The 16,531-nt window shown below is 39.5% G+C and overlaps 3 protein-coding genes across 4 annotated transcripts; all 3 read left to right on the forward strand.

Annotated features, from left to right (window-relative positions):
• The first annotated feature begins 3,500 nt into the window (after positions 1–3,500).
• Positions 3,501–6,698, forward strand: LOC137730711 (glyceraldehyde-3-phosphate dehydrogenase, cytosolic). Of its 2 annotated transcripts, XM_068469668.1 has the most exons (12): positions 3,501–3,646; positions 3,780–3,815; positions 3,917–4,017; positions 4,189–4,304; positions 4,455–4,554; positions 4,956–5,102; positions 5,194–5,254; positions 5,350–5,447; positions 5,538–5,680; positions 5,810–5,893; positions 6,102–6,233; positions 6,276–6,698. In XM_068469668.1, exons 1-12 carry the CDS (start codon positions 3,643–3,645, stop codon positions 6,277–6,279), a joined length of 1,026 nt encoding a protein of 341 aa, XP_068325769.1. In that variant the 5' UTR covers positions 3,501–3,642; the 3' UTR covers positions 6,280–6,698. The 2 variants fall into 2 exon arrangements, with proteins under 2 accessions (XP_068325769.1, XP_068325768.1); XM_068469667.1 differs by having other exon boundaries at positions 3,506–3,646; positions 6,102–6,698.
• A 1,697-nt stretch (positions 6,699–8,395) lies between these two features.
• On the forward strand, positions 8,396–11,684 carry LOC137731721 (uncharacterized). Its single transcript, XM_068470912.1, has 2 exons — positions 8,396–9,709; positions 10,170–11,684. The coding sequence occupies exons 1-2, from the start codon at positions 9,005–9,007 to the stop codon at positions 11,451–11,453; spliced, it is 1,989 nt and encodes a 662-aa protein (XP_068327013.1). The 5' UTR covers positions 8,396–9,004; the 3' UTR covers positions 11,454–11,684.
• Positions 11,685–11,969: 285 nt separating this feature from the next.
• On the forward strand, positions 11,970–15,935 carry LOC137731722 (lysine histidine transporter 2-like). Its single transcript, XM_068470913.1, has 6 exons — positions 11,970–13,299; positions 13,685–14,068; positions 14,342–14,841; positions 14,951–15,042; positions 15,198–15,266; positions 15,339–15,935. Exons 1-6 carry the CDS (start codon positions 13,121–13,123, stop codon positions 15,435–15,437), a joined length of 1,323 nt encoding a protein of 440 aa, XP_068327014.1. The 5' UTR covers positions 11,970–13,120; the 3' UTR covers positions 15,438–15,935.
• The last annotated feature ends 596 nt before the right edge of the window (positions 15,936–16,531 follow it).

Genomic DNA, 16,531 nt, shown 5'->3' on the forward strand with positions numbered 1-16,531 from the left:
TGTTTCCTAGTTTTATTCTAAGACTTTTTAGGGTTTTATTTTGTAGCAGTATAAATAAGACTTTTTAGGGTTAGAAGGGAAGGAGAGGTGGAAACGCACGCACAAGCCTTTGACAATTCAAGTTTATTTTCTAGATGTGTTTCTTTCCATGTTCTTAATAATATTTTGTTTTATAATTGTTCGTAACTAAGTTCTTTTGCTAGGGCGATATCATGAACCTTAGCATGAATATGTGATTTTATTAATTTGCTTATGAATGGATGCACGCTTACTTTGAATTATTAATCACTGCGATTAAACTATTTAATTGTCTTAGTGATTCGCAACCATTAGTATTTTTAGACAAGTAATTTGATGCAATTTTGTTGGAACATCACCATGAAATTGAGGAAAACTTCTTGTAATTAGTAATTGTAAGTTCACTTAAGGTGAACATCACGCTCTTAAGGGTTGCATGGTTTTTCAAAGGGTTTTCACATAGCTTAATGAGTCTTGCATGTTTATATTTGATATGAATATCACAGACGGGTTGCATGTTAGATATACGTTTTCGCTTGAACATCACGAGGAAATATATGCATTAGGAAAACCTAAAATTCAAAGCATGTGTGTGGAAATTCATAAATAATTGCTAAAATTGCGTATGATTGTTAAGGAGACGGCAGAACTCTAGGCTTTTACAAATTGATTTTCTTTTAAATTGTTCTCTAGTTAATTTCTGTAATTGTTTTATTTTAAAATTCGTTTTTATTATATTAAATTCTAAAATCAACATTTTACAAACTTTGTATTAAATAATTAATTGAGAGTTGGTTTTAAACACAAACTATTCATTCAATCCATGTGGAAAACGACTTTGCTTGAGCTGTTATACTACGAAAACCTTGTACTCTTGCAAGTATTTTTAAGTGTTTTCCTACTTTTGCAGATGGTAAAAATTCCTATCATATATATTTAGGTATTTTATTTTCTGCGTTGAAAGACTCTGATTGAGTTAAGAACGTATTCATATTTTGTGCATGGGCAGCTGAAGCATGGCTGTCACATCCCGCCCAAGGGCGAATCACTTCCCGGGCCCGCTCCACCACCATAGCACGACATTGTCCGCTTTGGGCTTACCATTCCCTCACGGTTTTGTTTTTGGGAATTCACGAGCAACTTCCCAATGTATCACCTATCATGGCATTGTTCTCGAGCGCTACTCGCTTAACTTCGGAGTTCCCATGGAACCTGAAGCCAATGAGTTCCCAAAAGACCTCGTGCTAGGTAGGGATGAGAATATACATATAAGGATCACTCCCCAGGGCGATGTGGGATGTCACAATCCACCCCCCCTTAAGAGCCCGACGTCCTCGTCGGCACACTCGCGACCAGGGTTAGGCTCTGATACCAAATTGTCACATCCCGGCTAGGGGCGGATCACTTCCCGGGCCCGCTCCACCATCATAGCACGATATTATCCGCTTTGGGCTTACCATTCCCTCACGGTTTTGTTTTTGGGAACTCACGAGCAACTTCCCAGTGGGTCACCCATCATGTTCTAGCCCCTTCTTGCTTAACTTTGGAGTTCCTACGGAACCCGAAGCCAGTGAGCTCTCAAAAGGCCTTGTGCTAGGTAGGGATGAGAATATATATATATATAAGGATCACTCCCCTGAGCGATGTGGGATGTCACATAGCTCTGCCATTGGAAATGATAACTCGATCATTGTCAATATCAATAATTATAACATTGGTATGGATAAAATACGTCAAACTGAATGTATAAGAAAATGTAGCGATAAAGTGTATGCAAGTGTCGCATATGGGGTTCCAAGGCCACTTAGAGATCGGGGGAAAAATGCATGTGAAGGTACTTTGGAGACCCTCTGAATATTTGATATAGATCCCACTTGTAATCATGAAGTGCTTAATGTCTGCTAGGTATATCTTAATAGACTTGATGTGATGTTGCGCCGACAACACTGAAAGCTCTTGATAACACTCATCAAATTATGAATGTGCAACATGGTTCGACTAACGATAACAAATCTACCAAGTGTTCGACAATTTCAAAGTTCAAATTTTAGATTTGTCACTGTGTATGTATAGATTATTCTAACTTAGAATAGATGATTGAGCAACAAGACTAGTAGTTACTTGATCAAGGTAATGGTTGTGATTTAAAGAATGAACATGTGAATAATACTGGTCAATTGGTGCATAATCTGTGGGCAGGATGAGTTGATGCATCACCATCCGTCGGTAAGGCATGACAATAAGTCTTTCAAAGTTCTCAACGACGATATCTATCATTTTTAAATCAATTTCAAAAGGTACAGAGCAAAATTTGTTTTTTGCTAGTTGCTACGTCAACAACACATAAATAGACATGCATTTGATCGAAATGTTAAGAAAATGCGTTATGAGGTTGAGATTGCGTATAGCTAAAAGGCAATTAGGCAAAGTAACGTGTAAACTTTATCTTTTTTCGTACATAAAATTCATAGATAAAAAATTATAGACTCAGTCAAAATATAAAATTTCACCAACATTCAAGCGCAACTTTAATCTCTTTATCGTGAACACAAGATTTTAATCTATGACTTGAGACCTTTTTCTTGTACATTAACCATAATTTTTTTATGAGAAGGGGTCCGTGGCACCAACTTCTTTTTCAATTGACGCGCGTTTTTGTTGGGTCATTAACGTATGTTAATGATCTGAACTGTTTATCTTTTAGTTCTTATCTAAAATATCATATTTACCAAAAATCACAAAATCTAAAATCATATGATTGTTAGATTAAAGGTTTAACGTTTCTTTGAAGAACCGTATTTGTCAATTTCTTCATTATAAATTAATGTCTTAATTAATTGTTTTGTATTTATCTAATTTTTTTCATCACAATATTGTATAAATAATATTCTAAATGATAAACAATTCAAATTATTAACATACATTACAAAGTAAATCTCGTAAAAACGTATATAAAACTATCTAGAACATCGCGTGAATTGTATTTGCCCTTAAGTCGAATTTGACCGATAATCCAGAAGCTCAGCCTTTCTAATTTGACTTTTCAGTTTTCACTCATCGACCAAAATTTCAATTTCGCCACGTCATCCTTCCTTAACGCAGCATCTCCTCCCGAATATACCAGAAAAAAAAGGTCGCCGACCCATTCTCACGAGCGCCACGTGCAGCTGAAGCGGCTTGCCCTCCACGCACATCCCATTAATGCCAAATATCCAGAAGGATTTCGGTCACGCGTGACCGAATCGCCGGAGAGCGCTTCACAGTATATCTAGCGGGTATTGATAAATCAGCGGCTAATACAAAGCCCTAAACGCAATCAACGGCTGCAAAGCGATTTTCTTTTTGTCCAATCGCCGGGGTGCGCTTCACAGTAAATCTAGCGGGGTATTAATAAATCAGCGGCTAATACAAAGCCCTAAACGCAACCAACGGCTGCAAAGCGACTTTCCTTTTGTCCAAGAAAACCGCTGCACGTGACCAAAACCACCGGCTGGTTTCACCCCTTCGCCGCTGTATATAATATCTCAACGCTCACTCTCTCTCTCACACTACCATCTAAAATCCTCGATCAGTTTTCTTATCTGCCTCTCTCTCTGGACTTTACTTTCTCTCTCTACAATCATCATGGGTATTGATCTTAATTCTCAGTTACTGATTTCGATTTCGCCGTTTTTGCTGCTGATCTTGTGTTTATTTGTTGAATTTTCTGTAATTTTTGTGTGTTTTGACCATTTTTGTTTGTTCTTCTTTGTATCGATCAGCAACATCTGGCAAGAAGATCAAGATCGGAATCAACGGTAACTATCGGATCCATCGCCTTTTGTGTTTTGACCTTTGGGTTGTTAACCTGTGATTTGATCTGTGAATTAATTGAGAGTTGAAATGAAATGGGGTTTAGGGTTCGGAAGAATCGGACGATTGGTTGCTAGGGTCGCTCTTCAGAGGGACGATGTTGAGCTCGTTGCTGTCAACGATCCCTTCATCACCACCGACTACATGGTGAGTTATTGACGTGAATATCTATCTGTGATTTCACTGATTTGTTGTTTATTTGTTTTGTGAGTTTCGAATTCGGATGCTGAATGTGATTTGTTGTTTATTTTGTTTTTCGAGTTTTGATTTCGGATTTTGAATTGGATTAGTGATTTGTGTGGTTGGTTTTGTGTTTAGACCTACATGTTCAAGTACGACACAGTCCATGGCGCATGGAAGCACCATGAGCTCAAGGTCAAGGACTCCAAGACCCTTCTCTTCGGTGAGAAGCCTGTCGCTGTTTTCGGAATCAGGTACTAATTAGTTTATTGTCTTAAGTGATTGAACTTAGCATAGAATCCAGTTTGTTGTTTTTGGGACAATTGGAGCGCAATATTTCTTTTGCTTTGTAGATTCAAATGCTTATTGCTTAATGAATGATTTCTTTGTTTGATCTTATAAAGGAACCCAGAGGAGATCCCATGGGGTGAGACCGGTGCTGACTTTGTTGTTGAGTCTACCGGTGTCTTCACCGACAAGGAGAAAGCAGCTGCCCATATCAAGGTTTACTCTCTTTTTATTGGTTTTATGATTCTATTGCATTGATCATTCGATTTTTGAAAATAGCATATGATATTTTGGTTGTTATCACAATTGCTATCTAGTAATTGCGTTTCTGGTGATTGTTCTTACATCATTGATAGGCATTCGGAATTCACTTGGTACTTTTTAGCTTCTTTGTGTTACTTGTTGTAGCCTATATAGTGATTATGATCCCGTTCGTTAATTGATCCTGCATAAGCTTTTGGAATTCTTTATCTGTTACTCCTGAAGTTAGGCTGACTTGTTGTAGCCTGAATAGTGATTGTGTCTTTGTCGAGTCAACCGTATTGGTATTCATATGGTTCCTTTATATCTTTATTTTTAAATTCATCAGGACTGAATCGTTTTGTTTTCGTGTCCAGGGAGGTGCAAAGAAGGTTATCATCTCTGCTCCCAGCAAGGATGCTCCCATGTTCGTTGTTGGTGTGAACGAGAAGGAATACAAGCCAGACATTCACATTCTTTCCAATGCCAGTTGCACTACCAACTGCCTTGCTCCCCTTGCCAAGGTTTGAGTCTGTTTGTTTCTGTTGGTTTTTATTGATTTTCGATACTATTGAATGTGTAATTTACGTTGTTTTTTGTTTCAATTGTTCATAGGTTATCAACGACAGGTTCGGGATTGTTGAGGGTCTCATGACCACGGTGCACTCCATCACTGGTAAGATTTGGTTCTTGAATTGTTAAGTTGTATGAGTTTTGATATAACATAGGCTGAAACTAACCCAAGTTTATGGTTACCCTGTTGTTATTCAGCCACCCAAAAGACTGTTGACGGTCCATCAATGAAGGACTGGAGAGGTGGACGTGCTGCTTCCTTCAACATCATTCCTAGCAGCACTGGAGCTGCCAAGGTAATTGATGAGTTTTGATTAACAATGCTCATCACTATTGGCCGTCTCTTTTAAGTTGTCTTGTAGTGCTAACCATGTGTTATTATGAAGGCTGTTGGAAAGGTGCTCCCATCTCTTAATGGAAAATTGACCGGAATGTCCTTCCGTGTGCCCACTGTTGATGTTTCCGTTGTTGACCTGACTGTCAGGCTGGAGAAGCCTGCAACCTATGAACAGATCAAGGCCGCTATCAAGTAAGATTTGCTCTGCTCTGTTTTTCTTGTTTTGCTTTGCATCTGGTATTCTTTATCAGGATGTTGTCATCTACATAACCATGAGTTTGTGTTGGTTTTAATTTTCATCTGTGATTCTGTTATGAACAGGGAGGAGTCTGAGGGCAAGTTGAAGGGTATCTTGGGTTACACCGAAGATGATGTTGTGTCCACCGACTTCATTGGTGACAGCAGGTAAAATAGCAAATCCATTTTTGATGAATTTGGTATTGTTAGTCAATGTGAAACAAGATTATATTGATAATATGTTGAAAACAGTTTTGAATCCAAGTTTGCCCTGTTTTTTGACGTGGGATCGCTCTGCACACCTGCGTAGTTGTTGTTGATTGTTTACACTATATACCATGAATGTAGCCTAATTACATGTCTGGTGCTGTTGCAGGTCAAGCATCTTTGACGCCAAGGCTGGAATTGCATTGAACGACAAATTTGTCAAGCTTGTCTCATGGTACGACAACGAGTGGGGTTACAGTACCCGTGTGGTAGACTTGATCGTGCACGTAGCATCCACCTGCTAAATGATAAGCCCTCCTCGACCATCCAAGGCTTTAATCTTCTAAATGTTTTGGTCGAGTCTCTAGGAGGTTATGGTTTGGGAGTTCAGAATAAGAAGTTTCTTGTGACTTAATGCTCCCTGGGTTATCTATTTTTGATATCATGTAAAAACTGAGGGGAGGGCGGTTGCTCCTCTCTTCTAACTTCAGCTTCCTGCTCCTTCAACTTGCCATTATTCCCTTTTGGTAATGCTTATCGGGCTAAGTTGTGATGTGTCATTGTAGCTTAAGATCGTTTCTTGCTTTCTCTTTGTATACCCTAGATTTGCCTAAGCTGTTCTGCTGGTCTCTGCTTTGGGAGTTGACGGACCTCGGAAATCTGGACCGGACCGTTTAGGTGAAAAATCTCTCCAAGATGTTTACGGGTTTGGTTTTATGTGAAGTGATCTCAATAGGATGGGCTAATAAAAGTTTTGTGATTTAAATTGAGTGGTCTGAATTTTTAAACCGTTGGCTTTGGATACAAAAATTTGGAAAGGATCTCAATTCTTATTTCATGCCCTCACACTTATCAAGTCCCCCTCTGCCTTGGTACGTGTGCTAATACTCCTAAATAGGTTGTAATGGTGAATGTAACACCACGCTTCGTGTGCACACAAGCAAATCCTACAACGCTTCGTGTGCACATAATAGTTTAATCCAAAGGTAGTTTAGCGTACTTTTGATAGAAATCTGGATCCTGACTCTTCGTCAATCGAATTCTTTATTTTATTTTTTTAAATTCCAGATTACGAATTAATAAACACGCAATGTTGTATGCTCATTTGTACCCAACCTGCTGTGGTGGTAGGGCATTCCGTTCCTAAATTTTGACAAGCGACGATGCCTTGCATTTGTCGTTCTTATCCTGAAGAATATATCACTGTGTGTTCGATGGCGATGCAACATTGGAGATATTGGATCACGTGACCATATAAAAGATTACGAATTTCTGCAGAGAATCAGCTCAGTTTCTCTCGTGTGAACCAATGATATTTACGATCTACTAACCACGGACCAAGCCATGTGCGAGCAGCGATGCAACATGGCCCACCTACTTAATCTTAACTAATTCTCTCTTCTTTTACTCGTATTTATTTGACCCTTGTCTACCTGCTCTTCCTTCTTTTACTCTCTCCCACTCCTTTTTGGTAGTCATGATTTTCTTCCATTAATGTTTGCTCTCCTCATTGCTCATGTTTCCCCTTCCCATACTTTGGGATCTTGTTAGCGATATTGTGTTAATATTTTCGATAATGTAATTGTAGTCTATGTTATTATTTGCGTTTTGTTGATTATAACGATGCAGAGGATTTACAAATATTATATGAATAATATGTTTCATGGCTAGACTATTGTCATAATTAGACACAAATTCATTAAGGGATCAGGGGACCCTTTGTCCGCCATGCTTGCTCACCAAATTTGAGCAACACATATCTACAACTAAAAAAAAATTAAAGTTACACCATAAAATCAATTGACAATATAAAAAGTAGTTCAGACCCTCAATTAGTATGTTTGATGACCATTAAAAAGCATAGAGATGAAATAATTAAAGTGTCCACGTGCCCTTTTATTCTCATTTAAATATAATTTAAGGACGAATTCCAGCATGGAGGGTCCTCTATTTACAACCCAACTTCCCATTTATGCACCCAGATTATTAGGTCAACCCTACCATAGGATACCCCCACTGTCGGTGTGACCGTGACCCCCTTCTGCCCTACTTATATTTATAATTTTATACCAATATAATTAGGGTTTCTTTGTCACATGTATACTACGCTAATTCCTAAAAGAAATACATTATTAGTTGTTACCAAAATAATAAAGCCCCTTAAATTAAGGGATGAGAATACCCAATTTAACCAACACGAGAAACTCTTAAAACATATGTTCTTATGCTAAGTTCATCTATCTGTCTAAGATACACACGAGAGATTATCGAATCAATCTTCTATGCGTGTCTTAAATGAACGAGTAACTTAACACAAAAACGTAACGAGTTTCTGGAACCAGCACCGTCGATCATTTTCATTTTGTCTCTTCATAAAAGATTCCTCAAAACTATGAATGATCTGCCTAGTTTGGTCCGTCACCGGTCTCCTATGCAATCTTTATAAAACTCTCCCTCACGGACCGAAAAAGAATCTCTATCTCTCGATGCTTTTGTCTCTAAGCCATTTTCCTCTTGTTTTGTTATTATCTTCCAAAATTCTCACTTTCCTCCCCACCTTCACTCATTGGGCTCCTCTCCTTCTCTCCTTTTCCTAAAAAGGCCAAGTCTCCCCTGCTTATCTTTCCACCTCCATAGCTTCATCTGGAAAGTGGAAACAGACAGTGGCCTTTCCTGCTTAATATTGCCCTCCCAGTCCTCCAATACCAATTTCTCAGCTTAAAATCTATTGGGTTTGATCCAAAACTGCATGTCGTTCTCATACAGTTGATGGGTCCGTTCTCCAATCTTTTTTTTTTAATTTTTTTTGGTTTAACAAACTCAGTTGCATTGATTCTTATACCTCCATTCCAGTGAAAAGCTTAGATCTTTAGCTTTTCTGCAACTTTCCCACTAAAAAAGCAAATTCCTTTCGTACCCTGTTGGGCCTTTTCACTTTCGCTTTATGTCTCATCTCTGATTTGCTTTTGTGTGCTCTGTTATTCTGGGTTTTGGATTTTGCAGTCCATGTGCTCGACAAAATTCCTCTGAGAGTTGGTATTTGAGTATTTGATAGCCATTTTTTGGGTCACAATGCCGCCATCTTACTTCCCTCTGAGGTGGGAGAGCACGGGAGACCAATGGTGGTATGCATCACCAATCGATTGGGCAGCAGCCAATGGCTTATATGATTTGGTCTGTGAGCTTCTTCACCTTGATACTAATCTCCTCATCAAGCTGACCTCACTACGCCGTATCCGCCGCCTCGAAACTGTCTGGGACGACGAGGCTCAGCTCGATGATGTTGCCAGATGCCGGTCACAAGTTGCCAAGAGGCTCCTCCACGAGTGCCAAATGCAGAGTGGACACAACTCTCTCGTCAGGGCCGGCTACGGCGGATGGCTTCTCTACACCGCCGCCTCAGCCGGGGATGTGGGGTTTGTCAGGGAGTTGCTGGACAGAGACCCTCTTCTTGTTTTTGGAGAAGGAGAGTATGGAGTCACTGACATATTCTATGCTGCAGCCAGGAGCAAGAACTCTGAGGTTTTCAGGCTGCTGCTTGATTTCTCTGTGTCGCCAAGGTTTAGTCTCAGCAATGGAGAATTGGAAGAGAGGTTGGGTGATATTACATCGGATTTCAAGTGGGAAATGATGAACCGGGCGGTTCATGCCGCTGCTAGAGGTGGCAATTTGGAGATTTTGAGGGACCTGCTTAGGGACTGTGAGGATGTATTGGTTTATAGAGATGCTCAGGGATCTACCATCTTGCATACAGCCTCTGGCAGAGGGCAGGTTGAGGTGAGTCTCGTTCTATATGTTTGTTAGATGATTGAATTCAGTTACTTTCGCATCGTTTAGTAGAATGTTGTGTACTTGAGGTTTACAGAAGTTGGAAGAGATTTTTCTTCAGTTATTTACTTATTTGTTCAGTTTATGTGACTGCTTATTAGTTTTGAGTTGTATTGCTGAAATGGAGTGAGGATTGGTTTAATTAAATTAGAATAAACAGTTAAACGGTTAATTGTTAGTTTGGCCTTAACATCCACTCATAAATAGTTTGGCTTCAACATATTGATGGCTGCTCACCAAATTTAACGGCCTCACAGGCACCAAAACTTGACTGAATGGAAGTCTCTTTGTGTTCTTTTTAATCCATTTTCTTGTTTCGTTAGATTTTAACCTTTTATATCGTTCATATCTCCTTTAAACATTGAAATATTACTTATAATGTTAAAAGTTTTATCATTCTGTTGTGCAGGTGGTTGAGTATCTAATAGCATTCTTTGATACCATCACAATTGTAGATAATCAAGGGAACACAGCTTTACATGTGGCCGCTTATAGGGGTCACTTGGCTGTGGTGGAGATCCTAATTCGTGCATCTCCCTCATTAACCACTTTGTCAAACAACTATGGAGATACCTTTCTGCATTTGGCAGTGACTGGTTTCAGAAGCCCTGGTTTCCGGAGATTGGACAAACAGATTGAGCTTATGAAGCAATTAGTATGTGGTGATACTGCGAACATGCAGGACGTTGTTAATGTTAAGAACAATGATGGACGAACTGCTCTTCACATGGCTGTAACCGAGAACATTCAATCTAATTTGGTGGAACTCCTCATGACTGTTCCATCAATTAATTTAAACATCCGTGATTCTGGCGGCATGACCCCTCTAGATATTCTTAAGCAAAGGCCAAAGTCAGCATCTTCGGAACTTCTGATCAAGCAATTGGTTTCAGCTGGAGGGATCTCTAATTGTCAGGACCGTAAAGCAAGGAGTGCCCTTGTTTCCCATTTGAGAATGCAGGGTATTGGGAGCAGTCCGGGAACCTCTTTCAGAATTCCCGATGCAGAGATATTCTTATACACAGGCATTGACAATGCTTCTGATGCCAGTTGCGATCAGTCAAGCATGCAATTCAACACGTTCTCAGGTGAGCTAAGACAGTTTGGCTCACCCAACTCAGTAAACAATAAGAAGTCAAGTTCTGTAACTTATGCTGCAAGGCGCCTTAAGTTTCTTCTTCAATGGCGGAGGAGGAAAGAAAAAAGGGAATCTAGCATAGACATAAGAGATAATGATTCTCAGTCATTCAGCACCTTTGTAGATTTGGACGACAATCCAATTCCACTTCGGCAGATGTATTCCAAATCTTCCTCCCTCCCAAACAACAAAAGGACAGCTTCCTTTCCGAGCCCATACACTAAAATGAAATTTACTGCTGGTTTATCACACGGTGTGATTCAGGCAAGGCCTCATTTAGCTTTTCCATCTGAATCACACACAAGTCCTCTGTCACGATCGTCTATGTCTTCCCCTACTTTCATAGACAAAGAGAAGGGTGTTGACATTTCGGGACCCTCTAGCTCAAATGGCAAACCACCACATCCACAAGCGAGCTTCAAACATGATTCCTTCAATAAGAAGTTAATAAACCAATACTTGTGTGTTGGCGCGCAAGGCCTGGACATGAACGAATCAATTAGTTCCACTTGGCTGAATCAGAATTACAAACACTCCGGTCCGTTATTTGCTTGATCAGGATGTACAAAGGAGTTGGTGTTCTTGGTTAGACCTATAGAGAGTAGAATTGTGGTGAGTTCTCAAAAATTTCTTTTCTTTATCGATACACTTTTTCTTGCTTTCTTTTCCCTTTCCCCCTAGTTCCCGTCACATGTCTTATAATTTATGTGGATATATGCATAGTCTCGTACCAGGTGTGAAAGTTTCTCTGTAATGTTCAAGAAATGTTATGATAGGGTTACACTGTTTCGCATATCCTCATACGTGAATTTTGGCTCGTCCACACTGATTGTAAATTGGTTGAGTTAGTTGAGTGTGAATTTAAGCAGCATAGTAGTCAAATGAATCTCCCTCTTTTCTGGTTAGCTTTCACAAGTGACTTCCAGATGACCAATTTATATAGATGGCCATAAAATGCTTAAATAATCACACATTGCGTGTTTTCTGTTCTCGTTTTTCTTTTCATGCCAAATTTTGGTTAGAGACGTGAATATATTTGCTGGTGCTATGAATTCGTTTCTTTGTCATTCATACCTCTGTAAAGCTTTGATATCAGATAACCTAACTGATCTGCTCTCTGCAACTTAAAACTCAGATTATCATAAACACGAAAGCATGTCATGATAAATGTTTGTCATCTTTACGTAGTCATTTATATTGCCGAATTTTTTCCGTCCACAAAGTTTATTTCTTAGTTTGCCGGGACATGATCTGTACTCGATACACCGGCCACAATGCAGACCTGCCCTTTTCGCAGAAATGCGTGGTATTGCCGTCCCAACAATCAGGAAAATCATGCACGTAAAAAGCTTGGTAGGGAAAGTTTTGACAAGAAATGGCAACAAGCAAGTCATGTGCCATTTGAGATGGCCGACTCGTTTTATCCTCTTATAACATATTCTGCCAGAAGAAATTTCGTGCAGTATTCAATTTCCTTCTCATTTATCCATTTTTCAGTTACCCAAATTTCTAAATTACAAGTAGGAGAGGATGCAATGTCAATGTGGACCTCAACGTCCGCTCTCGACACGACACGTGGACAGAAGTTATGTCCTAACTCCCAAATATAAACGAAAGAGGGGTTAAAATTACGATAAGTTATTGCTTCATATTCTGATAGATCGTTGATTCAACCTACCCGAAAAAAAAATATCATGATAACAATAAATAAATAAAAAGAGAAAAGATAACCAAACAATGAAACTGATAAGCTTGTGGATGGGGGAAGCCCTAAAGAGAGAAATGTGGGAGCCTGTCTTAAAGAGAAGGACGTGAGTCCCCGTTGAACCATGTTTGAAGGGCGTCAGAGGTCAAATCCCCCTAGGACTTTGGAGACCGTTGGACTGGGGAGGGACTTGGGGTGGTTTTTACAGGTAATTTTACAGTTGGACCCTCTGGAGGTTACAGATAAACCAAGTTATCAAGAGTGAGAAAATAGGGGCTTGGTGGTAATTCTCCAAACTGTCATACAGCGCAAAGACTCCCCACCTAAGCGGGCGGCTTTCCTTTTCCTAACTTGGCCAACGCTTTTGCTATCTTTGGCAGTCTTGCATTTCTCCTGACCAGTATATAAACAAAGGTCTTGGCTTTGTGTAAGTTATACTATCGTCGTCGTCCCTTTTTTCTGCCATTGTTGAGTTTCGAGAGAGAGAGAGAGAGAGAGAGAGAGAGAGAGAGAGAGAATGACACAATCATTGAAGGAAGCTGAAGAGGCGAGGCAGAAGCAGAAGCAGATTGACGATTGGCTTCCGGTCACTTCTGCTAGGAATGCCAAATGGTGGTACTCAGCTTTCCACAATGTCACTGCCATGGTTGGGGCTGGTGTCCTCAGCCTTCCCTATGCCATGGCTGAGCTTGGATGGTATGTATATGTTTATCGTTTCATGGGAAGTTATTTTTGCACTCCTCTTTTCCTCCCCTTGCACTCGTCCTTTATTTTCATCTAACCTTCAAACCGAATAAATTAGAGGAAAATTAAGGGGCAGAAACAAGGAAATGAGTGCAAAAGGAGAAAACGGGAGTGTGAACATTACTACCCTACCCTTTGTTTTGTTTCATGACTTTCATTCCTATAATTTGAGTAGAAATCTCGGAATTAAAACCCATTATAATAGGTTAGCGATTTTGGCACTCCTCGTTTAGCCATCTGCATTCCAGATTGAACGTTACAAAGTTACAATTTTTTTGTGTATGATCTCTATCTGCAAATTTGAAACCGAATGTTGATTCCTAACAAAATTAAACAGGGGTCCTGGTATTGCTGTCATGCTTCTGTCATGGATCATCACCCTATACACACTATGGCAAATGGTTGAGATGCATGAAATGGTGCCGGGGAAGCGGTTCGATCGGTACCACGAGCTGGGACAGCATGCCTTTGGGGAAAAGCTGGGGCTCTGGGTCGTTGTGCCCCAACAGCTAATTGTGGAAGTTGGTGTCAATATTGTCTATATGGTCACAGGAGGAAAATCATTGAAGAAGGTCCATGATGTGATTTGCCCTAGCTGCAAAGACATCAAACTCACCTTATGGATTTTGATTTTTGCTTCTGCCCACTTTGTTCTCTCCCATCTCCCCAACTTAAACTCCGTCTCTGGTATCTCGCTTGCTGCCGCAGTCATGTCCTTGAGGTAATTAATTAAATCATTCAGTTAGTATCGTAAATTCTAGAAATTTCTTGATTCCCAAGTAATGCTATCAAGACCAATTACAAACCAAATTCCCAAAAGTTTAGATCCAAAATGATGTGGACAGTGTTTTGCCTGTTCGTATGTATGTAGATTAATTCAAACGCTAATGCATACGATCATTTGGCTGTGACTAATGTTTAGGGAAACTTTTTTTTGTGATCCGATTTCTTACCATTCTTGGGTTGGATCTTGTTAATTTGTGATCATGTGCAGTTACTCAACGATTGCGTGGGGAGCTGCTATTCACAAGGGGAAGGTACCGAACGTGGACTACAGCTACAAAGCTAAATCCAATGTCGGAGCTGTCTTCAACTTCTTTAGTGGGTTGGGAGACATAGCATTTGCCTACGCTGGCCACAATGTCGTTTTGGAGATCCAAGCAACGATTCCTTCCACACCCGAGAAGCCTTCCAAGGGACCAATGTGGAAAGGAGTTATTGTGGCATACATTGTGGTGGCTTTGTGCTACTTCCCTGTTTGTTTTGTTGGCTACTATATTTACGGAAACTCTGTTGAAGACAACATCCTCATCTCACTCGAAAAACCTGTCTGGCTAATTGCAGCAGCTAACATGTTTGTTGTGATCCATGTCATTGGAAGCTACCAAGTTTTTGCAATGGGAGTTTTTGACATGGTTGAAACTTTTCTGGTCAAGAAAATGAACTTCCCACCTTCTTTCACCCTTCGCTTTATTACTCGCACGATATATGTTGGTACGTGAATTGAGTTAGCTTACAATTCTCATCACTACTGCAGAGTGTTTTCCTGATTTGGATGCTAATCTATCAGTACATGCCATATAATATGTTCTTAATGTGGCAGCAATTACCATGGTCATTGGTATGGCCATCCCTTTCTTTGGTGGCCTTCTCGGATTCTTTGGAGGATTTGCTTTCGCCCCAACCACATACTTCGTAAGAAAATTAAAGGATTCGTTGCTCTCATTTGCCCTACATAAACACACACACACAAATACCCTTTATTCTTTCTCAAGTTTGTGAATTTGCACCAACCCTTTGATAACATGTCAAATAGAGCTTAACTTTCCGATGCTGTTCTTAATTTGCAGCTTCCCTGCATCATGTGGCTCGCCATCTACAAACCGAGACGTTTCAGTCTATCTTGGTGCATAAATTGGGTACGTTGCGCTTTTTTGCTTCGATAACTTGTTCTTCAGGCTCATTCATAACGCTCACTTCATTCATTTCAGACCTGCATTATACTGGGAGTTACCTTGATGATTCTAGCACCCATCGGTGCCCTACGGAGTATCATCTTGCAATCGAAAACCTACACATTCTTCTCTTAAATTGCCAGTTTTACATGCAACAAACATCCATCTCTCCTCATATTTAAAGCTCAAACCTAGACAGATATGATCGTTGTTGCTTGACCATCAAGGCAAACCCTTCGGCGTTTCTAGATTAATTGACTTCTGGTACCCTCCGACGGCCACGATGGGATTTGAGACAAAAGCGACCTCCTCTTTGATTAGAGTTCTTGCACATTAATCATGTCCAACAGTATTGTTTAATTCGTTTGTCATTTATGTAAACACAATGCTAATGATAAAAGAAAAGGGATTAGATTACTTGATCTGCTAGCATTGCAGAATAATGAATATGCAGCAGGAGAAGTTATGTGTAGAAATATGACTCTTGTATTAATTTGGGTCAACTATTACAATATACAGGGCTACATAAATCCCTATTTAGGTAGGAATCCTACACTAATCACGGTGGAAAATTATATTTCTATAATGAGTAATGTTGCACTTACCATTTATTTGTATAATCATATTATATTAGCGATGTAAGGTTTTTAGTTGTTTGTGCGGTTTTTATTTCAAATTCATGATTATCTTTTTAAATAAATTTGGTTGATTTGAATTGAAAAAATAAAAATATTCTTCAGCAAATAGAGATGATTGAGGAAACAACTATAAACAGAAAGAAAACGATTTATTCCTCTCTTATATACTATTAAATTAAAGACGATTAATGCGGAATCATCTTTGTAATTAACACATGTATTATAGAAGATGAATGTATTATTACCATCTATTTGTATCAACTCTCCAATAAAGATGGGATCCATATGTGTTGGTGGGTCCCACCTCTATTGGAGAGATAATTTAAATGATGGTACAAATAGATAGCAAATGTAGCGTTATTCTATAAAGAGTTCAGTGTTTATTCAACTAGTTGGCCTTTTTTTGGGTCAATATAGTTGGGCTTAGTATTGCCAATGCGTACAGTTATTTTTTGGGCTTTTTTCCCCGAATTGCAAGGAAGAAGAAATTCGTCTAAGACACATACGACAGGTCGTTTGCAGTCTTGACGCGTTAGAATCCACAAAGTGGTATTATAGTAAATTAGTTAGCAGTTTACCCACCAAAAATCT

Source organism: Pyrus communis, chromosome 4, assembly GCF_963583255.1.
Source record: "Pyrus communis chromosome 4, drPyrComm1.1, whole genome shotgun sequence".
In the NCBI taxonomy this organism is placed as follows: Eukaryota; Viridiplantae; Streptophyta; class Magnoliopsida; order Rosales; family Rosaceae; genus Pyrus; species Pyrus communis.

Coding starts and splice junctions, on each gene's coding strand:
- LOC137730711 (XM_068469668.1), top strand. Junction 4,555..4,955: donor AAGCAGCTGCCCATATCAAG/GTTTACTCTCTT, acceptor TTTCGTGTCCAG/GGAGGTGCAAAGAAGGTTAT. Junction 5,894..6,101: donor GACTTCATTGGTGACAGCAG/GTAAAATAGCAA, acceptor GTGCTGTTGCAG/GTCAAGCATCTTTGACGCCA.
- LOC137731721 (XM_068470912.1), top strand. CDS start 9,005: ATGCCGCCATCTTACTTCCCTCTGAGGTGGGAGAGCACGGGAGACCAA. Junction 9,710..10,169: donor CTGGCAGAGGGCAGGTTGAG/GTGAGTCTCGTT, acceptor TCTGTTGTGCAG/GTGGTTGAGTATCTAATAGC.
- LOC137731722 (XM_068470913.1), top strand. CDS start 13,121: ATGACACAATCATTGAAGGAAGCTGAAGAGGCGAGGCAGAAGCAGAAG. Junction 14,842..14,950: donor TACTCGCACGATATATGTTG/GTACGTGAATTG, acceptor TTAATGTGGCAG/CAATTACCATGGTCATTGGT. Junction 15,043..15,197: donor TCGCCCCAACCACATACTTC/GTAAGAAAATTA, acceptor CTTAATTTGCAG/CTTCCCTGCATCATGTGGCT.